We start from the raw sequence: 22771 nt of genomic DNA on the forward strand, positions 1-22771 counted from the left end.
TCCCTGAAGTCACCCTCTTTCTGGCCTCTTGTGCCATCTCCATGTGCACAGGACTTTACAGTTTCCGATGTGCTCTCCAGTCCCTCCAGTAATCCTGTGGGGCAGGTAAGTATAATCGCCATTGACTAGATTAGGAAACTGAGGGGTGTGGCCCATCCCACGGTCTTAGATATGGACTCTTTATTCCATTTTTGTTTAGCCTCTTCTGGAGTTTTCTTCTGTGTTTCCTCCTAGGGACCCTGGCTGACTTGCATGGTCTCCTTCTTATGTCTGCTATCTTATGCCTCGGGACTTCTGGAGTCTTCCTCTGTGTGGCTCTGAACAACTCCCTTCCCATTTTTTGGTCTCTCTTTCCCCCTCTGTGAGATGATGGAGTTGGGCTGGCTGATGTCAAAGGGCCTTTTTTGGCTCTAAAACAATCAAGTTGGTTTCCATATCTGGGGTGGCTGGCTTACAACACTACCTACTTCTCCTTTCCAAGTTGGGTCTGTCCTGGCTGTGAACAACCCAAGAAGGCTCTACATCTCTGAGTTTGGGGCAACAAGGCCAAGCCCTGAGAAGTGGAGAAGGGATATCACCCAGGAGTTGAAAGGACTCAGAGAGGGTGTTGGGGCATTTGCTCCTTGCTGGTCCACACTCACAATTTTCCCTGAGATTGGTCCTGACTGTTTGGCCAGGTAATGAGCCCAACCCATTCAGGCCCACCCTCTGGGGCCCCTCCCAAGGCAGTTCCCAGTGGCAGCTCTAGGCAGTGATGGATTCTTCAGTGTCTTGACTTCTGGTGGTCCAGGCACTGCCATGTCTCCTGCCAGGTCTTTCCCTGGCCAATTTTGCTTATCCTATAGGCTCACATCAGGTCTTACTTCCTCCAGGCAGCCTTCCCTGATGTGCAGTGTCAGCCCTCCCTCGAGCACTTCCCTCAGCTCTCCCATAGAGCTCTGAGCTCCCTGTCAGGACCCTTGTTATAGTGTGGTCTGTAACTGACAGACTGCTTACAGGTTCCCTCCAAGACCTTAAGACCCAGGAGGCTGGGGTGCATGTTCGTCCTGCTCACCACTGCTTCTTCAATGTCCCATATAATGCTGGCATTAATCAGGTGCTCAGTAAATACAGGGTGCACAAATGAATTTTAGATAAACAAATAGCAAATGCTATCAGCAGTAATATCAATAATACTCCTTGCTGAAAATACGCCAGCCTCATTTTCCTGTTCCTTAAGCTAAGCCAGGAGAGGATGACTCCCATAGCATGTTATTTTGGTCCTTGTAGGACTGCTTTTATTGAACTGTCTGTGTGATGTCACACTTCAGAAAATGTCTCCATGAGATCTGTCTTTGTGTCTATTCTGAGAATTTTATAATGAGGACTGCTAGGAAAAATTACTGCTGTATAACCCGAGGTAGTTACAATTTTCTTAAATATTGGGCTTTATATAATTACTTTTATTTTATGGATTTTGTGCAACTGACCAGGTTTTCCCTTTTGCATTTGCTACCAGGAAGCTCAGATCTAAATTTTGATCCTTTGAAATAACATTTAGGACTTTGTAGTCTTCATATTTGAATTAGCCAGATTTCTGGTTTATTCAACATTCTTACCTCTTTCCTCTGTTTTGCTTCTTATTTTCCTATCGATTTCAAATTTATGTTTTATTTCTGTCCTTTAAATGTCTTTCTAAATCCTGGATGGATTTGTATATGTTTTAAATGATTTTTCTTGGAACAAGGCAAGATATAACTATATGTATACACAATATTTCTGAGCACATTATTCCCAGGTTGACCCAGGATTTGATTACAGGCTAAAGAGTGCTAGTGCTGGGTTTGCTCTGGGCCCCCAGACCTGTCTCCCTCCAGCTCCAGCCATACAGATCCCTGGCAGTCTGGTCTGTGTTCTATGGGCTATAGCCTGCTAGGCCCTGTACTAGGTGACCATTCCTTGGCAAGAATGGGTGTTGTTCACAGCCTATTCCTGAACTGTTGGCCTCTTGCTGGCTTCTTGACCCTCTGCCTTGTCTTCCTTTCGTGTTGATGTTTAACACTGCTGCTGAGAAACTGCTGTGGCTCTCTGCTCAGATTAGACTTGACCTTGACCCTTGGATGTAGTCTGAGTCCAGTTGCCATGAGCAGCCATACTTGGCCATCCGGGCTGGCCTTTTGCTGGCCCAGGCCAGGGTGACTGACCCCCGAGCCCCAAATACTAGCCCTGGACAGCTTGAATTAGGACCAGGGGTTGGGGAGCATAATGTTAAGTGTTATCATTTCACCTCTGGAGATGAACATTTAGCCCTAGAGGTAGTTATAAGTGGGAAACAGGTTCAGAAAGATGTGATTTGCCCACTGTCACATAGGAAGTCAAAGGACCAGGGGGCTTTTGCCTTCCAACCTAAGGCTAGGTCCACTCTATCATACTTCCTCCTATCCCAGAGGTAGGGGCATGGCATTCCAGTGGAGACCGGGGTGAGAGGGTCTCCAGTCATTTACCCCCTGGCAAGGAGAGCCCTCTCATTGCCACAGTCCTCTGAGAACAAAGTTCTCTCCCTTTCCTCTGCAAAGCTTGTTTTAGGAGATTCGGTCTATATACACTGATGATCTGCCTGCTGGATGCAGAGATGGGTAAGGGGAGGCAGAAGAGGGTGTGTGGAGATAATGAGGCCTCTACCTTGGAGAAGCTTTTTTCAGGTCTCTGCCAGATTCAGAGACCAGTCCTCTAATCAAGCGAGAATGCCACACTTTTCCCTAGAGCTGCTCCCTCTATTCATCTTCTGAGGCCACGGGGTTCAGAGCTGGTCACTTTGGAAGTGGTGTGAGCCTGGGGAATTGCAAATCCCTTCCTGGGCATCAAGACAGCTGGTGTGGGCCCTCCCTCTCTGAGTGACCTCAAACATGTCCCTTAACTCTGGGGCCTGAATTTGCCATTTGTTAAATGGGACCAGAGTCCTTCTCAGTGGTGTATGATAACCAGAACCTATTTGTTCTAGAATGTTTCCCTATCTCACATCTGAAATGCTGAGCAGAAACGATTCCTCAGGGGACTCCGTGTACCTCTTCATGCTGACTTAATGCTGAAGGAAACAAAACCCTTCCAAAAAAACAAAAGACATCAGTACATCAGAATGCACAGAGCGGATGGTGGTGTTTGAATTGGAAATCACTGAGGTGGTTGGTTTCCATTTGCTATCAGAGCTTTATTCATGCAATGAGAATTTGTTGAGGTTTTGTTCAGTTCCACAAATATTTATCGAGTGCCTGCTTTGTGCTCAACCCCATACTCAGTGGAGCTGGAGAGGGTGAGGAACCATTAAGAGGGGGGAAAGCAGCAGCCTCGGAGTCAGCCAGACTGCCTCTGAGTCCTGTCTCTGGCGCTCACTGTTTTGGTTACCTTGGGCAAGTCACCTCCCCTCTCTGAGCCTGTTCCACATGCTAGAAACTTTCTCAGTGTTGTGAGGATCAAATGAGAAAGTGCAATGTTTTTGTTAATAGTGACTGAAATACTAAATGTGGATACTATTTATTAGGAATCTTAGGAAGGCTGCTCATGTGGCAGTTATGGTTCAGGGAGCTATTAGTTGTGATACGGGGAGTTTGGGCTGGGAGCGCATTCGTGGATGCTGTGGGTACACAGGTGAGGCAGGAGGGCTTCCTGGCATTGGCGATGACTTCCTAGCACACAGCTGTGAGCCCTGCCCAGGACTGCGGACAGAGGCACATGTGGGATAGAGAGCAGACCCTTCTAGGTTTCTGGGGGGACAAATCTTGCATACGCTAGCTCTCCTCCCCAGATGCTGCCCTCAAAGTCTCCTGTTGGCATTTTAAGAAAAATTACAATTATGTGTATCTATGGACAGGGTTCCGGGAAGAAGGAGGGTGGTAGAGGTGGTGGGTGTCTCAGTCAGTCCGGGCAGCTATAATAAATACCACAGACTGGAGCTTAAGCAACGAACCTTTATTTCTGACAGCTCTGGGAGTCCAAGATCAGGAAGCTGGCCGATTCAGTGTCTGGTGAGGGCCCATTTACTGGTTCGCAGATGGCTGCCTTCTTGTTATATCATCACATGGCGGAGAGAGAGGTCATCTGTCCCTGTTTCCTCTTATAAAGGCACCTAATTCTATCATGAAGGACCCACACTCATGACCTAATTACCTTCCGAAGACCCTACCTCCAAATACCATCACACTGGGGATTAGAGCCCAACATATGAGTTTTAAGGCGACACAAACATGCAGTCCATTAGCAGTGAGGCAATTGTTTGAAGGTGTCATAACAGAAGTAGCATTAGATGTGTGGTGAGGAGGGAATTTCAGGTGAGGGGGAGGGCAAAGGGTATGCATATGCCTGGTGCATGTAAACCAGAAGGCCAGTCCCTCCAGGCAACCCCTGTCACCAGAGCTTCCACTGGCCAAGGAGTTTGTGTTGGGGTGCCCTGGGGATGGGGGAAGCACCAGCTTAGAAGTCAAGGAGTGACCACGTAAGAGGGGTGTGCTGGTTTTCTGGTAGTGTGGGCAGGGCTGAGTTGGGCTGGGGTGTGGAGAAGACAGGCAGCAGATGCAAAAGTCTATTTAGGCAGCTGGGACAATAGTGCAGGTTAGCAGGTTACTAACTTTTATGTAAGAGTGGGTTTTTAGATTCTGCCATGCTAGATGGAGCACCCATCAGATTCAGAGTCCTAAAACCTTTGTCCTATATATTCCATCTGTGTGCTAAATTTTCTTTATTTCCCCCTTATATGCATTCTCCACCCTTCTCCAGCTAGCTCTGTGCTCTGAAAAGGTGGTCCCTAGGTCCCTAGGGACTGAAGCAAAAAAAAATTTTATAACTAACTACTTGAAACACCGTGGCTTAAAAACCCATCATTTTATTATGGTTATCAATTCCATGGGTCAGGAATTCAGAAAGTACACAGTAGGGACAACTTGTCTCAGCGCCACGGTGTCTGGGACCCCAGGCTGGAAGCCTCGAAGCTGAGGGCTCACTCACTCACAGGGTGTGACAAGTGATGCTGACTATGGGCTGGGACCTCAGCATAGCAGTCACTGGAACACCTGGATGTGACCTCTCTCTGTGGCTGCTTGGGCTTCCTCATGACATGGCGGCTGGCTTCCAAGAGTGAGCACTCCAAAGAGAGCCAGGTGGAAGCCATATCGCTTTTTATAATCTAACAGATGTCACACAGTGTCACTTCTGCTGTAATCGCAACTGTGCTCAGATTCGAGGAGTGTCCAAGTCTCATTGTAGGTAGAGTGTGTGGGTTGGGAGAATTGAAGCAGTCATTTGGAAGATGAGATCTGCCACAGGATGAATAAGTTGGTCAGACTCATTCATTCACTTGCTCACTGGTTCAATCAACAAACATTTCGTGGCTTTCTCCCTGCTGGATCGTGGGTCAGTAATGACTGTATTCCTTTACCAAATGCCACAGCTCCTATTGGTTTGTCATCTTCTTTTTCCCCACGGTGGGGCTCTGGAGTCATTCTCTCCGCCCCCCGCTCTTTTTTTAGCCCTAGGGATGGTAGCAGCTCCTATGCTTTTTAGAAGTCCTTTCATTAAATTCTCTTAGGAAATGGAGTGACCATTTCCTGCCAGAACCATCACTGATATTCTCTATAGGTCATGGGAGGAACCTGAGGCTCGGAGTGCCCAAAATCCCATAATGAGTATCTGGAGGAGGCAAGATCTGAATCCAGAATTACATGCTCTGTGTCTTGTCTCCTTTTCCAGGGCATCACTAATGATGTGTAGTCAGGAGGAGCTCATCACACAGCAGGGCCTGCCAAGCTGCAGAGCCTAGTTCTGCTGGAGCGCTCAAACAACCCCCTCCCCTGCCTGCTGGGCTCAGCTACCAGCCTTGTGACCTTGCTCGTGCATGTCCAGGCTAAGGGACTCTCTGAGGCCCACCAGGCCCCCGGCCTTTCCTAGGTCAACCATCTCAGTAACAGATGACACAGAGGGCCAAGTGACATTCCCTTCCACCTGCTCACAGGCATGGGGTTGATAGGTAACAGCTGGACACCTAGGACTTGCCTTCATTACACAGCATGTGAGATGAGAATTCCCAGCCCACCATTAGTTCTGCACACCCACCAGTCTAGGCCCCTAGAGTCTTAAACAGCTTTGTTACTCACTTGATGAGTAATATGATGATGATGATGATGATGATGACGATAACCACGATGATGACAGCAAGAGTTTATTGGACACTTACCATGAGCCGAGCACTTGTTCTACATCATCTCATTTAATCTTCCTCCCTTTTATGAGCACTCAAAATTTCTGGAGGCTGGCGCAGGGTGGCTCCTCCTGCAGTGAGCTACTCTAACGGTTGCACCTCTCATCCTGGCCCTATCCACAACATCTCTATGAAGTAGGTCATGTCTCAGATGGTGGCACTATGCCGCAGGGTGAAATGACTTTCTCTTGGTCACACAGTGGGCAGGAGGCAGAGCTGGGATTTAAGCCCAGCTCTGTCTGCCCCTGAGCTCCTGCACTCATTACGTCTTTCCCTCCTGTGAATCGACAGATTCAAATGGATCGGTGACTTGCTCCAGGCCACAGAGACACAGGGACGGGGCCCCCTTGGGCTCGGATCTCCTCTCAGCATTGCTTTCATGAGTGAGAGTGTCCAAGTTTTCTCCTAGCTACTCTATTTGTGCCACCTCAGAGTGGGGAGCACTCGCAGGAAGATGAGGGAGCAGGGCCATTCTACTAAGCCATCTGTTCCTCAAGGATAGGGCTTTTCTGTCTTAGTCCACCCCAAGTCCCAGCGCAGAGCCTGGGTACAGCCTAGGGTACTGACACTGGGAAAATATTTGTCAATTGAGTCAATGAAAGAGCAAATGAACGAATGAGCGAGTGAATGAATGAATGAGTGAGCGAATGACTCCTGAGAATTGGGTGTGACCCAGTAAATAGGCCAGTGACTGAAGTCCCAGTTGAGCAGAAGACTGCCTTTCACCTGGATGGCTTCCTGTTTATTTATTATAGAGAAAAAAATAAAAACACAGAGCTGACAACAAAGCAAAACTGCGTGATAATTCTATTCCCAGATCAAATCAGAGCACGGGGAATGCCTTATCATCAACGTGATTACCTTGGGGGAACAGAGACAGGGAGTTTTATTAAATGAGACAATCTTGCTAAAAGGAAGCCTTACATTAGACTTTGGGCCTTAAATAATATTAGCGTCAAGAACTGACAAATATTCCACACACGGCATCAGGGAACAAAATGCTTTGGAGTGTGTGGCTGTAGTATAGGCTGCTGGGCTGAAGTGACCCAGGTAGCAGTGGGTAGAGCAGCAACCTGTCCCAGTGGCCACTACACAAAGCAGTTTAGGTCTAGCTTTTCTCTCAGGCTAGCAGGGGTCTCCTTCCTGGTGATATGAAGGCAGCAGGACCCTCCACAGCCCCACAGGGAAAAGGTTCTGCATTTCCTGACATGGGTACAATGACCCTGAAACTCAATAGACCCTGAATGGAGGCAAACTTGGTTCCGCGATGGGATTCCCACTTACCTCCTTGGAAGTGTACCTAGGCCATCCTGTGACCTTGAACATGTTACCTAATCTCTTTGGATATCAATTTTCTTGTCTGTAAAATGTGTTAACAATTTAGGCCTCATAGGCTCCTTCTGAGGACTGAATGAGTTAATATGTAGAAAGCTCCTAGAACAGTGCCTGGCATACAGGAAATGTCCCATTCATGTTCTCTTTGCTTCTGTCCCTATTCTGCCCTTTCTTTCCTTAGGTCATCATCCATGTATACACCTCACAGAAAAGATAACAGGCTCCTGGAGGGCACACTTCTCCAGCCCACGGTGGGAAAAAAGCAACTCATGGAGACCCGATTTCATCCAGATGATAGACCTGCGGGCTCCCAGAGGTCATCAGTCCATCCTCTCTTTTACAGGTAGGGAAACTGAGGTTCCAAATTGGAGCCTCAGGCAGCACACTAACTGCATCCCCGGGAGTTGGCTCAGTCTGTGGAAGACAGTCTTGGCTTCTGTCTAGGGCACACAGGTTTCTGTACCCCAAGCCAGTATATTTAGGTTCAGTCCCCACTTCTCTTTTTTCTCTCAACTATGGGATAATTTAGAGTTAGAGTAACAATAACAGTTCTTGTTTTCTGAGGCCCAAGTGTGCTGGGCTCCACGCTGAATTAGAATGGGCTATGCCATGCAACCAATGAGGTGGTATTCCCAATTGCAGAGGAGTGACTGAAGCTCAGAGTGGTTAATCAACAGCCTTACAGCTGGTAAGAGGTGAAGCCAGTACTTGAAATCCAGGTGGTCTGACTGGGGCTGGCTCAGATGTAAGCAGCAGTTCCTGAGGCCACGAAGCAGAGCACTTCTCATGGCAAGGCCAGTGGCAGGATGGCGGTCTTGGACTCCGTATTTTCTCTGTTGATCTCGAAGAAGTCAATTACCCTTTCTGGGTCTCAGTTATATTACCTGTAAAGTGGAGGTGATAATTCACAGGATTGTACCAACAGTGATCATTGTGAAGCCCAGAGTCCTGGAATTTCGGCCTGGAGGAGTCTTAAAAGTCATCCTATCTGGCCCCCAACTCATGCCTCCATGTATAAAAATGTGGCTCTTTCATCTTTTCATGCTCAGAAGAATTAAACAACCTGCCTGGGTTTATAGAGCTGGAAGGGGCTGGAGTGGGGATGCTATACTTGACTACAGGATGTCAGAGGCTATCCAGCCCCACCTGACTTTCAGTTCTCCTTCCCAAGAGGACTTGTGCCCTCTGTGCCCCTCCCTCTGCGCCCGCCTGGCAATGGTTCTGTGACAGGACCCCATTCTTCTGTGGTCCTGTCACTGTCTTCTACCACATGTTTCTCCTGTTACTACTATATCACCCCTGCCCACAGTTTACCCCAACTCAAAGAGGGAACAGGGCAGAGCAGCAGGGCGTGGTTCAGGGCTGAGGGAGCTATGGTTTCAGTTTAACTCTGATACTAATGGGACGTCCAGATTCTGCAAGCCCCTTCTCCTTTCTGGCTTTCAGAATCAGAAGGAACCGTGGTTTTATCTATTAAAAACTAGACAAGTTTATAATTCTCCAAAGTATATTTCATATACATCCCCAGTTCCAGTGAATGCTTTTAGGCAGTACACAGAACAATTAATCATCAAATAAGTTTGGGAAATTCTGGGTTAAACAAACCCAGTTTAACAGTTTTCTTTTCCTAATACTTCCTTACTTAAATAATTGATTTAATTTCAAAAGAAATGCATCCTTACTGTAACCAATGAGGAATGTAGGTTGAAGAAAGCAGATGCCAATAGTCACCACCCTCCATAATTCTCACTTTGCACAGCAAGTGATGCTAGTGGCCTGGGCTGTGTCTTTACCCATCTCTCTCCATGCTCATAAAACACATATGCAAACACGCATCTGAACCTTGTCTTGTTTTCTCCTAGAAGCCTTGTCTGAGCCTTTAACATGCCATGGGCTGTTGGTCTCCAAGGCAAGTTCCGATGCACAGCTTTTCAGAGCGCTGGGCCCTCTTCATTCCCACAGAGTGTTGTTGGGGCCAATCTCTAGGCAAGGCTAGACTAGATGATCTAACACTTGGGCCTTAGTGACTCACAGGTCAGAGGGGATGTCATATGTGGTATGTGGGTGGGTTGGTGCTGGCTGCTCGGAATAGATAAGAACATTCATGAGTCAAACTGGGGGCTGCCCTGGCAGTTGGCTCAGTCTGCCCTGGCAGTTAGTAGGTGAATGCTAGTCCTAGGGGACTAGGGTTCTGGTGAGCTGGCTTGACCTTCACTTCCTCCCTGAGAGTGCCATGAGCAGCCACAGCCTGTAGGGAGCCAGGCAGACTGGATGAGAAGGGGCAGCACATGTGTTGGTACCTGTGTCCAAGAAGGAATGAGAGGTCTGCTCAGCCCCCAGAACTCTCTCCCAACCCAAATCTGGTTCTATGTTAGATGGATGCTTTGGCCTGGCTACTCTACTCAGACCTTGCCTGTGCACCAGGGGATTTGTACTCTACTCATCTCTTCCCTCTGAGGCACAAGGGTTCAGGGTCATGCCTGGAGTGACATAGAGAGTTGATGGTAGAGCCAGCCCATATCCTAGAGCCAAGCATTTTGTCTATCCTTCTCCAGGTGACTTCAGGTGGGCCATCATGTTTTCTGGAGAGTCAGACCTAGGTGCCTGAAGACACTGGTTCAAGTTCTGGCTCTAGCACCCCAAGCACTGTTAGATCATATGAAAGCTCCTAACTTCTAATCCAGGTCTCCACCTTCCAAGTTGGGTTTCATTGGTCCTTGGCCTTGTCTAAGTCACCTTCCCTTTTGAGAAAGAACCTGGGTCAATTCCTCAGAGCTGCATACAAATGTCCATGCACGCAGAGTGTTGTGTAAAAATTGGGAGGGGGGTCCTCTTGCAGATCTAACACTCTGCATCATGGTTCATTTTTGAACCATGATGCAGGGTTCTGTGCTAGGAATGGGAGGATGGAGGGGCAGAGGATGGGAGACGAGCGAGTTTGTACACTATGGGAGCATTCGGTCTGGCTGAGTGATTAAAGTGCAACCACGGGATGTACACTGAATGTCAGCAGAGGCGGGAGTCCCAAGGGGCTGAGAGGGAGATCTATAATATGAGTGGTCAGGGCGGGGCTCCCTGGAGGTGGCAAGGCTTTTGGGGTGAGGGGCACAGCTCATACAAAAACATGGAGGTAGGAATGGTTAGGCGTTAGGAGCTAGCCTGGGTGGCTTTTTGGGAAGGTGGCTTGGAGAGCCACCCAGGATCCCAGTGAGGGGCTACAGGGGTGACCTTTAATTCCTTATTGGCAAAGTCCTGATGGTGAGAATTCAGCTGTGGCAGCCACCCATTTTCACTCTGGAGAGAGAAGCTGGCCTCTGTCCCCATGACAGACTTCCACAGGCCAGAGACGGCTGAGGAATAAACATCTCTAATTGTTAATTACCGTCCATGGTGTGATTTTATGACTTTCCAGATAAATGCTCTCCGAGGGAGTGTCAGCATTACAGACTTCCAGTTTAATGATCTGGAGTAATGATTTAAGGGGTGGGGTCTCAGGTGGCTGGAGGATGGGAGCAAAAGCTACTGGGAGGAGGGTGGCACCCCTCAGGTGTAAGGCTCAGAGCTCCTGCCTGGGCAGGGACAGGGCTGGCCTGAGCCTGCGTGCCAGGCCACGTGGAGCTGCCTGCTTCTTTCATCACTCTCTGAAACTGTGTACGTGGTGGCTGCTCCCTGTGACCACGATCCTGGCCAGGCATGGGAGGACTTTTTGGAGTGGGAGATCCTTTTTGTCGGTCTGTTCCTTTAGCCCTGTGTGTCTGCTAGCGTCCCACCTCTTAGCTCTTATTCAAGCCTAGTTGCTCACCAGGGATAGGTTCTCCCTTTCTCTGACACATCCCCATCTGCTCACCTCCTACCTGCTAAGTGGAAGACTCAGAAGCCTCCACATGCTGGGGGACTTCCACTTAGCTGTCCCTCCATTTTCTTTGAACCAGAAGCATTTCTGAGTCTTCTACCTTCACACTCAAGCTGAGAGCCCATGGGACCTGGACTTGCAGGGCACATCTCAAAACCCTGCCAGAGCCTGGCTTGCATGGGGCATGTGCAGGAGCCTTCCTCAGTGTTCACTGCATTTAACTTTCTTTTAGGGAGAAAGGCCCCTCAGTGAACCCTTTCATGCCTTGGCACAGGGTCAAGGTCAGGATTCTGGAAGCAGACTGTCTGGGCTCAACTCCTGTCTGTTGCTCATAAGCTTGGTCACTTCGGCAAGTAACCCACCTTCACTCTCTCTTAGTTTCCTCATCTGTAAATGGAGATCACAATAGTGCCTACCTCTTAGGTTTATTGTGAGGATTAAATGAGTTAGCATGTTGAAAGTACTGTGCTGCTAGTTTCCTGTTGTTAGTGTATTTCATCTAATCCCTACGAACCCTGATTGATGGACACAAATGGAGTGAGAAGAGGCAGGAAAGTGGAGTGGCAGAGTGGCGAGGGTTTAGATACAAACTGGCTACTTGTATTTGATTCCTGATATGCAACCCACAGTAGAGAGAATTATTTAATTCTCTGGGCATGAGTTTCCTCATCTGTAACATGCTAATATTAGTAGCCGCTTCCTGGGATGATGGCTCTGATTAAATGAGTTGACACCTGGAAGATAGGTGGCATGTAGCAGGCTCTCAATAAATGGGATTGTCCGTTATGCTTGGTAGATGGGGAAGCAGACTTGGTGAGGTGAAGGGACTTGCCCAAGGAGATTATTTAAACTTAGCTGTATCTGAGTTCAAAGCCAAGGCATATTCTTCTCTAGAGGCTCTCCTTCCCATGGAGAAGGGTCGAATTCAGGCCTCTTTGGGTCCCTAAAGCCTTCTCTTCTGGCATTCATAATTGGAAAACCTCTGCCTGCTTCCTCCAATCTCAGCACAACTTATTAGCTAATTGAATCTTGGTGAAACGAAGTCTCTGAGGGTACCTAGAAGGAGGACCTGCCAAGGCCACTCCACTGACCCCAGCAGGCAAGACGGGTCCCTGGTCAATCAATCCCCTTTATGACCAAGGAAACCAATTTTCTCCCTCTTAGATTCTCTCTCCTGAAGCCTGGTGTGTCCCCTTTAGCACCTGGCCAGGACACTGGGCTCACCTCCCTCCTCTCCCCTTCTGATTTCATCATTCTGCTCCTGCCTGGCCGCCCAGACACATGAAGAGTTTGTCAAGTGCAGTGTCTGTCTCTTGTTGCCACCCTGCCTGCCTCAGAGTGCTGATCAGGCAAGCAGGATCTGTGGCTCAGAGCCGCGGACATCACTCTCCCGCAATAAGGGCCAGTCTGCACCCTTGAACTGGAGTGTGTCATCCTTCACTGTCACATCCCCATCTGCTCACCTCCTACCTGCTAAGTGGAAGACTCAGAAGCCTCCACATGCTGGGGGACTTCCACTTAGCTGTCCCTCCATTTTCTTTGAACCAGAAGCATTTCTGAGTCTTCTACCTTCACACTCAAGCTGGGAGCCCATGGGACCTGGACTTGCAGGGCACATCTCAAAACCCTGCCAGAGCCTGGCTTGCATGGGGCATGTGCAGGAGCCTTCCTCAGTGTTCACTGCATTTAACTGGGCAGCTGGGTAGGCAAGCCACCTCTAAGGCTCAGAGTGAGGCACTTGGGGAGCAGACAGGAGGGGCAGCCTCCAGCAGGCCCTGGAGGAGGCGGATTTGGTTCCCTAGAGGTCCAGGCACAGGGGTGTTAGAATAACAGAGGTTCCTGCTGCTGGCCTTGGAGAGAGGGTGTATGATCTCACCCACATGGCCTAGTGTGTACTGTGAGATAGTACTTAAGAGCAAGGACTTTGGGGTGAGGCCAGCTTGTGTGCTAAACCCAGCTGTCACCACGGCTAATAACAATTAGGTCGTATTTCATCCCATATAGGTGCCAAAAGTGAGGCTTTTAAAATGTGCCCATTATTCTTTGACACCCCTCCCTTTAAAAGTACAGCCTAATTCCCCTCCCCCTGAATGTGAGCCAGACTTATTGACTGGTTGTTTCCCCTCACCCGGGCCAGGGAGGGCCCCCAGGCAATGTAGAAATTTTAACAGTAACCACAGGGCAGGTACCAGGCTAACCAGTTTCCTGTAGCCACTCACTTGATCCTCCAACCCACCAGTGGGGTAGCTACTATTGTTATCTCTTTTCTTAAAGATGATGAAACAGGCACAGAGAGAATAAGCGAATCACTCACGGCATCAGCTAGTAAGTTACAAAGCCATGTTTGAGTATCTGTGGCCTGGACCTGAGCCTCCATCTTAGCCACTAAGGTACCCTGCCACAGGGATGAAGATACAAGGAGAGCCCTGCACCAGCTTTCTGGAGACCTGGGTGTCAGCCCTGGCCCATGCCCTTAAGCCAGGCCTCTCCAGTCTAGGTGGGTGAAGTGGGTGTGGTGTTCCTCGCAGTTGACTGGGTGTGCAGGACCCATAAACGAGAAAGGACTTGGTGACCTCTGCAGCTCTGTACTCACAGGGGGTCTGGTGGGAGGCGGGCAGAGGAAGCCCCTGAGAAGTTGGAAGTCAGGCTCCTCACTGGAGGAGGAGAGGAGAAGCCAGGACTCGGAGTGAGGCAGGGTTACGAGGGGTTGTTAGAGGGACCTGTGGGCACAGGGGCTTTGGGAGCTGACCTGGAAATTGCTAGCTAAACTGCACACAGTGGAAAACTTTAACAAAATGCCAAGAAAATACTATTTGAGCAGAACTGTATAGTTTACATATAGCTTTCACAGCCATCTCAGGGAATTCTTACCTCGCCCTGGGTGTGCCAGCTTAGTGACACACTACCACCCACTTAACTCCTCCAGACCAGATCCTAGGGAGCCCACTGGATTCTTCTTGTCACCCCAGTCCCCTCATCTCATCAGCCACTGAGAGTTTCTTCCTCCTTGTGCCCCTTGCTCCTTGTGCCTGCTTCCTTCTCGTCCTGCTGCCCCTTACCCTACTGCCAGCACCACCGCTGTCCTGTCTGGTCACTGCCATCGTCTCCCGGCTGCTTCTCTGCTACCCATCGATCTTCCCTCCGAAGGCTTCTCTACCTTTTAGACTGAGGAATCTTCCTAAGGCACAATTGAGCTAATCCTCCTCCCTAGCTTCCAGTTCCTCCATGGCTTCCATGCACCTCAAGATCAAGTCCAAATCTCTGAGCATGTCTAATGGAGTCTTTTGTGCCTGGCCACCCTGGACATAAATCCTAAGTCATGTCATTGAACTAGAAAACTCCTATGACTGGGAGCTGTGGTGGTAATCAAAGAAGGCTTCCTGGAGGAAATGACAACAGGCTGGGGGCTAACGGGTGATTGAGAGTCCGTGTCACAGACCACATAGGAAAGGTGCTCAGAAACAATAGCAGCAGAGGACCTTCTCTGAGGTGGCCCCCACACCCTCCATCCCCCTGTGCCTTGGGATTTCTGAGAGGAAGCAGAACTGTGGGGCCATTCCACCGGTTGTGTAGTGTGGACATTCTGGGAAATACCACTGGTGAGCGGGCTGGCATCCACACAGGAAAGGGGATGCAGGGCTGGAATTGCTGAGCCTAGATAAGCAACCCCAGGATGCCCTAGAGAGGAAGCCCCCATGCGCAGGAGCTGCGTGTGCACTGGAGATAGCTGTGTTTGTAATAAGCAGGTATTGACAGAAACTGGCACACACAGACAGGAGATAAAATGGCCACTGGAGGGCTGGCTTTTGGGAAGCAAGCGAGGATCCTGTAGGGTGGAGAAGGGACCACGATTGTCTCTTCAGTGGCCCAGGGAGATCCCTGATGAGTTCGCAGCTGAGAGATGAAGGGTCTGCACTATTTTTAAAACCATCTGCAAAGGCAGGGCTGAGCACGGAAGACACCATGTCTGGGAAGCTGGGCACCTAATCTAGCATTTGTTCAGAAAGCAGGTCGGATGCAGTGTAATGATTTGAGATGAACAATCCCTTTGCACAGCAATTTTTTTCTCAAACTCAGCCCTCGACTCCAGGGATGCCAGGGGTCCCAGGAAAGAACAGGACTTGACATTGATAAATACTCCTCTGCTGTAGCCCTCTGTTTGCCAGCTGTTAACAAGATGTGATGGTGGGCAGCTGCTTCCTCTTCTGAGAATCTCAATCTTTCCATCCATGAAATGGGAATCTTAGTAATAACCTTTCTGTCTCCTAAGACAGTGGAGGATCAAATAAGAAAAGGGAGATAAAATTATACAGGTGGTTGTTAAGCTATGTACAGGCATAGTTGTGACTGTGGGAGATGCCAGGAAGGCTTGGCCCCTGCCCTCACATAGCTCGCTTTCTGGTAGGGAGGCAGACTGGAAAATTTCATGAGGAAGTTCCTCTGTGGGAGCACAATGTAGGAGCTCCTCAACCAGGGAAGGCTTCCTGAAGGAAAGAAGGAAGGAAGGTGCAAGTGGAAAGGAAGAATGTCCAGGGTGAAGGTCATGGAGGAGGGAATGGAGGTCACTTGAATGGCTTTGACTAGTTTAGCATCTTTCAGACATTTCCTGTTGGAAGTCTCGTAGGAGTTGGTGAGAGTCAGAGCTTAACAAGTGCTGTGTGTCTGTGCATGGTGGAGAGGAAAGATGCTCCGGCCTGGAGGGTTTGGCTGTGCCCCAGATTGTAAATCAGATGCAATAATGAATCTTAGGAGGAATGCCAGAAATTAGTACCTCTATCGAAGAATGAAAAGATAGAGGCCTACATTATATCCCCATTCAATTTACCAATTTTGTTCATGCAAACACTAAATGGAATAGGAATGACTGTGACCTACCACCTCTTTCGAGAAGCCTTCATGGACTTTCCCTAGGATAAGTGAGTTACAACCTTCTGGGAACATCCATGGCTCCCCAACATGATCCCCACTGCGGATACACTTGTATGCTCTCACCCAGGTTAGCTCAGGGGCACCTTGGGCCCTCTTACCTGTCCTGCCATTCCTGGGGCAGAGTTGCCAGTGGTTCTTGGTCCAAGTCATTATCCTGAGTGATGGGTGGCTGTTTGTCTGTGGTAACCTGGTGACAAGTGCTAGTACTTTCCAATCAGCTCCATGTTTGCAGCCTGGGAAAGCAGGCTCCCCGAAGGGAGACTTTCAGAGACATTAGCCCACTTTGGGAAAATGAGAATTTCCACATGCAGATATCAGCTAATGGAGACCCTCATTACTTGTCATAGTGTTAATTTGAGGAGATAGTCCTGGTGCACATTAGGAGGCTATTTTAGTGCCGTGCGAATTAGACACCTTTATTAGCCATCAGAGGTCAGGGAGGTAATGAAGTACTTGAGGCAGAAGGGAGAAATCCCGCTTCACCTTGAGTCTGGTCATTTCCATTGTGCTTCATCAGTGTCAGCTCATCTGTCAGGTACTGCCCACGTCCTGATGGAGTCTCAGGCATTCCAGAACAGGTGGGCGGGCAGAAGGAGGGTCTGCATGAGTGATCCGATCTGGGTACACACTGGGGCCAGACTGGTGTGTAGACACATGTAGGAATGTGTCATTAAAGTGTGTGTGTATACATGTATGTGTAGTGCAGGTTTATCTGTATGTGCAAAACCTGTGTGGGTGCATGTGTTTGTGTGTCTGGGAGTGAATGTGTACATGTGTATGAAGAGTAAGTGGGTTTCCATGAATAGATAAATGTATAGATAACTTTCTAATTGAGCTGGAGGAAAATGGAATGGGCTGCTTGTGGAATAATGAGTTCCCTGTCATTTGACGTGCTCATTAAGACCCTGGGAGCTGGCCTCTTTGGAGGAACTCTCGAAAGAGAAGATGCACAGTGCAGGGGTGGTGGATAGACTCAGCCTCAAGATTCCAGATTCTGGATCTCTGCACTGGGATCCAGGAGGCCTGGTTCCTGCTCATGGCTCCAGCATTGCCAAGTGGCTGGGATGATTCCTTTGCCTGCTCTGGGCCTCAGCCCCCACTGCAAGGGAGCTTTAGAATGGAGACCTCTAGCTGCTTCCCAGGAAACCTTGGCATTTCCATTCAGGCCCTCTTTGTAGGGCTTGTGTGGGCTGATAGGCTCTCAGCTAGCTCTGGGACCCCTGCTACCTCAGGCAGAGCTATCAGACCTGCTCTAGGATCTCTGCTCCTCTCCCTTGGGGCTATAGGCTTCAACTGGTAATGCCCACATAGTGCCCTTTGGGACACCCCTTCCCCCTAGGCTGCCATTCTCTGATTTCCTCTTGGCTTTTGGGAGAGACATTGAAGTTGTGAGGATCACAGCTTTTCTGATAAATGAGGAGATATTAAGTCACTGACTCTCTCATAAGGACTCCAAAAGGCCTTGTGTCCGTAACTCACCAAAGGGTGGGGGGGAGGCAAGTGAGCTCCTGGGGTACACTCTAGTGACATGGAGAAAGCCCCCAGAACTCCTTGTGACCTCCCAGGCTGATGCCCCCTCAGTTACCCTGGCTCTCATGAACACAACATTTTACAGTCTAGCAGGGACTTTGTCCTCCACTTACTCAAGAACCTCCTATTCCTAATAGCAGCCTCGGCCCATTGGACAGATGAAGAAAGGGCGGACACACTCAGGAGCAGGCAAGGAGCAAGCGTAGGACTGAGCTCAGTTTGGTCTGGAGCCCTTGTGCCCCCTCAAGGGGGACATGCACCCCACCATTCCTCTCTCTGCTTTTCCTGCAGCCTCTGGATGCTTTGCCGGGCATAGGCTGAGGGGCTGCGAGCTTGTGGACAGTGTGGAGGGGCAGGTGGCCTCTCTAGACCTGAGTTGGGTCAACTGGGTGATCTTGAGCAGGTCACTACATCTTTGTGGGCCATTCTTTCTTTGCTCATAAAATCTTGTCGGAAAAACATGAGAAGGGCCTGGAACCTTCCTAGAGCTCAGTAGGCCTGTCACATACGGTGGTTCTTGCTTCTTTTCCTTCCCCTTAAAACTGAGTAAATTGGAATAGGTTGGGTCTTTGCCAAGGAAGAAAGCAAGAGCCAGTTTTCTTGGGAGAATTCTGGCATAGTACCCTCCGCACCCCCCACTCTGTCACCTTGAGCCCACTGTTCCTTCCTGTCTGGGCCTCATGGCAAGCCCAGATGGTTCCATATTGATCAGAAAGAGACCGAGGTGGGAGGAGCACAGAGTTAGTGCAGTGAACAAGCAGGGAGAATCAGAGCTCCCCAAACCCAAACTGTCTGAATTTCTCCGGGACTTGAGTGGTCCGTGTGAGGGCATGCAGCACTTTTTGTTTGGGACCCCATGCCATATGTCCCTGTCTGAATGAGGGGCCATTCAATTCATCACCTTCTTTCCTCAGCCCCTGAGGGGCACCTGACACATGTTTGTGGAAAAAAACAAATTCCACAGCGAGAGAGGGTCTCAGGGACCTTGCAGAGTCAGGGGTGTTAGTCCTCGCTGGGAACTTAGAGTGCTTTAAAACTTTCATCTTACTGATGAGGAAACTGAGGCTTGGGAACAGAAGTCCCCAGGGAGGCAGAGGACTCAGTGGGCTGGAGTAAGGCAGTTTGGGGAAGGGACTAGAACTGCGAGCTCAGAGGCCTGTGAAAGTAAGTCCCGGGTCTAAGGGTGGAGGGCAAGATGATGAGCACCAGGTAGCTGGGCTGAGGGGTGGGAGGATAAGAGACGGAGTGGGGCAGGGTAGGACAGAAATCTTCTAGGCTGAGAAGAAAGAACGTATAGCAGTCCTGATGTGACAGTGCATACGTGGGACGCCGTGTAAAGTTTATTACGGTCTGGAGCTTCCTAGGGCTACAGAGTGAGGCATGGACAGAGCCAGGACTAGAATCCCATCCAGCTAGGCTTCTATCCAGTGCTCACTCCACTGTGCATCCTACCCAAGACTAAAAGCCTGGACAGGAGAGAGGCCGTGGCCAGATCTGGGGCCCTCTGCTGAGGAGCTCTAGTTCCCTGGACACAGCATGCAGGGTTGCAGATGACCTCTGCCTGTAGGCCTCACACTGACAACTCCATCCCACTGCTTTGTTTTCTCAGGGTGGCAGGGCTGAGAGGAGGAGGGAGGCATGGGCGGCCTCCACACATGGTGGCAAATTTGGGCCATCGATTTGCATTTATTTCCTGCTCGACTGAACCAGGCTGGCTGCTGCTGGGGGTGGGGGTGAGGGGGCTGCTCTTTAGCATTTTAAGTTTGCAGATAATTGGAGGAAAATAACTCCAATAATGAAATCACTGCTGGATCGCATTCTGATACGTGACAAATCAATTCATTTATGATACCTTCTTTGTCACACTGAGCCATTCTGGTGCTCAGTGGAAACCTCTTAAATTAATAAAACTGTTAAATCCATAAAAACCTCCGTTTCGAGTAGCACATCACAGCACAAGTTTGAATCATTAAAGGAATAAAACTGATAAATGTGAGTTGGGGAGTATCTGTGTCTGCAAAGAGGGGCTGGCTTTTAAGACAGATACAATATAATAGTCATAAGCTCAGATATATTCTCACTATGTAAAGCAGGGGGAGGGGAAGTGAGGCGGGGCCATCTGTATATTTCAGTGGAAGAAGGCTGGTGGATACAGGCCTAGCAGCATGGGGCAGACTGCTTTAGTGGTGATTTGTAGGACTTTAGCCTTTTGAATAAAATATGATTTAATAGCAAAGAGGAAAATATAAAGCCTTTATTGGACCCAGTTGAGCCTGACTTTGCTCAATAAGGATTTTCCAAAAAAGCTGCACTTGCCTGAAAGGGGAGGGATGGCACAGGTTGTCAGACTACACACTGACCAGGGAGTAAGAGGGTTTGGTGAATGGGGTGAGGGAGAGGGGACAGACCAGGGGCCCAGAGAGGCTGGGCAGCCTCCCAGCTTGTCTGCTTACTGGCAGTGTGATCTTGGGTGTTTTTTGTACTTCTCTGAGCTTCTATTTCCTCATCTGTAGGTAAGATGGGGATGCTGATCTCCCAGGAGTAATGCACAAGAAAGAGCTTTGCAAACCATAAAGTACAAGGGAATGGTCAATTATTGATCATTCTTGAACATGGCCCCAGCTGATAAAGGATCCTGCAATTCTTACTGCACAAACCACATGATTTTAGTAGGGTGTACTGTAAAGTTCTGTGTACATGAACTACATCATACATGATGTTGTGTATTCCATTTGGGCATGTTCCTCCTCAAATGCATAGGCCGGATGGTCTCAGGAGGAAGCAGCAGAGAGTCTAGCACACAAAAAAGAGCCAATGAAGGCTGTTCCTCCCCCATGTTAGTCCTGCATGTCAGACACTTATAGACATGTTCAAGGGCCCTCTGTGCCAGACACCGGGCAAGGGCGGGCAGGTAGGAGCCACAAGCAAGAAGAGCGGACAGGTGGGAGTCACAAGCAATGAATGAGACTCTGTCTGGCTCTTGGGGTCTCGTGTGACCTCTTCTCTTGTTCATTTGCCTTTTACCCCAAAGGACTTGAAGTTACCTGAAGCCACATCTGGGCCTTCTCCTTTCTTCGTCTTCTCCAGGTTCTTCTCCCACAAAGGCATTCTGAAAAAGATGTAGTGTTCACTCACATTTCAGAGACGACAAGCTCATCCAATGTAGCAAACTTTATTTACCCATAATAAAGAAACTTCTTACATTGCATTCCACAATACATATACATGTTATACATTCATAAAATTTTTAGGAAATAATAACCTTAATGCATGTTTGAGATTCTATTCTATTCTATTCTATTCTATTCTATTCTATTCTATTCTATTCTATTCTATTCTTTTATTCCATTCCATTTCATCCCATTCCATTCCATTGTTTTCTCAGTTGTAAAAATTCTGTCTTGATCCACTAAATTAGTTTCGTGATCCACCAATGAGTGTGATCAGTAGCTTGGATAATTCATATCTAGTCCACCTCCTTAGTTTTCTGACAAGGGACTTGCCAAAGGCCACAGAGGACTAACCAGCCCCACCTTCCCTAGGCTGGGAGGGTCCAAAGCCACAACTTCCAAGGCCATCTGCCCTCACCGCCACTCCTTTCTGGCTCAACCTGAGCCCTGCCAGAGACCTCACCATTGGTCACTATGTGCAGAACTCAGGGACACCAGAGGGGAAAGGAATGGGGAAGCTGTCACCAGTGGCCTTGGTCTACCTTCCTGAAACGTGAGTGGAAATGACAAGACAGCTCACCTGCCCTCTCAACCCCACAGGATCAAAGGGGTCTTGGGGCGGGGGAGTCTGTGCCCCTGGCATAACGAGTCACATGCGCCTGGCAACTTGACAAGCCTTCACTGCCCTCAAATGTCAGGAGTTCTTGACAGCAGGCAACTCTAGCGCTAATTGCCAGCCAGGCTGAGGATGGCAGCTCCTCGATCCATATCAATTATGGGCACTGGCCATGGCTGCGAGACAAAAAGTTTCCTCGGAGGCTTTCAGACCTGTGTCATTACTCAGGACTTCTGGGTCTGCTGGAGGCTGGACAAAAACAGTGGCCACCTGTGACCTCCGAACGCTTTGGTGGCCTGGCCCTGGGCAACGCTGGCTTGCTTGCCAGGGCCTGACAGGTGTCAGGGCAAACATTTGACCTGCCTGGTATACCTTGGTGTTTTGTCACCATGCTTGTCTCCCTGGACTGACAGGCTGCCATTACCTGCCATCACCTCTGTTAGGGAGAGAAAGTTTCAAGTCAGGTTTTTGTTTAATCAAATGGTTTTTTGCTTGTGAGAAAACTGAAATGGCCCCCCAAAGCAACGTGATTGGTGGTTTTCAAATTAAGAGTTGCTGAGGGGAACTGGGAGGCTCAGTGGTAATAACTGGGACCTCCCATCCAATGCTCAGGTTAAATCTATTTTTCAGACAGGCTTTCTATGAAAACAGTGATTCTCAAACTTTAGCATGCATCAGAATCATCTGGAAAAAACAAAACTGTGGAGAAAGCGAATGGATCACTTGTCTCCTGGGGCCAACAGTGGGAACAGGGATAGAGCTTGTGGGTCTCAGGTGCCAAAGTTTCCATTCAGTGGGTGTTTGTGGGGGGACCACATCTGCATATCTAACAAGTTCTTGGTGAGGCTGGTGGTGCTGGTCCACAGGCCATACTGTGAAATCTATTGTCCTAGAAAGTGCTTCCGTGTGTGTGTGTGTGTGTGTGTGTGTGTGTGTGTGTGTGTATGTGTGTGTGTGTGTGTGTGTGTTTGTGTATACTACATATATCTGGGTGGCTTTGTCAAATACATGTGCTAGGACATCAGCCCAAACCTAGAATACACATTTTCAGACCATTGCTGGGTGCTGAGACATCAGATACATCCCAGGACTCCTGGCTCCAAGTTGCTGGA

At 49.0% G+C, this 22771-nt stretch overlaps 1 protein-coding gene across 2 annotated transcripts in view; it reads left to right on the forward strand.

The window, feature by feature from the left end:
* The window catches only part of LOC107520811, a 109929-nt gene that overhangs the window by 40366 nt on the left and 46792 nt on the right, over positions 1-22771 (forward strand). For both annotated transcript variants that reach the window (XR_001599420.2, XM_016164998.2), the window contains exon 3: positions 7743-7904. Coding sequence is in view for 1 of the 2 variants with exons in the window: in XM_016164998.2 (XP_016020484.2) it covers positions 7743-7904 (162 nt within the window). In the remaining variant the exon portion in view is untranslated. The remainder of the gene's footprint in view (positions 1-7742; positions 7905-22771) is intronic.

This window comes from Rousettus aegyptiacus, unplaced genomic scaffold, assembly GCF_014176215.1.
Source record: "Rousettus aegyptiacus isolate mRouAeg1 unplaced genomic scaffold, mRouAeg1.p scaffold_m13_p_6, whole genome shotgun sequence".
Taxonomy (NCBI): domain Eukaryota; kingdom Metazoa; phylum Chordata; class Mammalia; order Chiroptera; family Pteropodidae; genus Rousettus; species Rousettus aegyptiacus.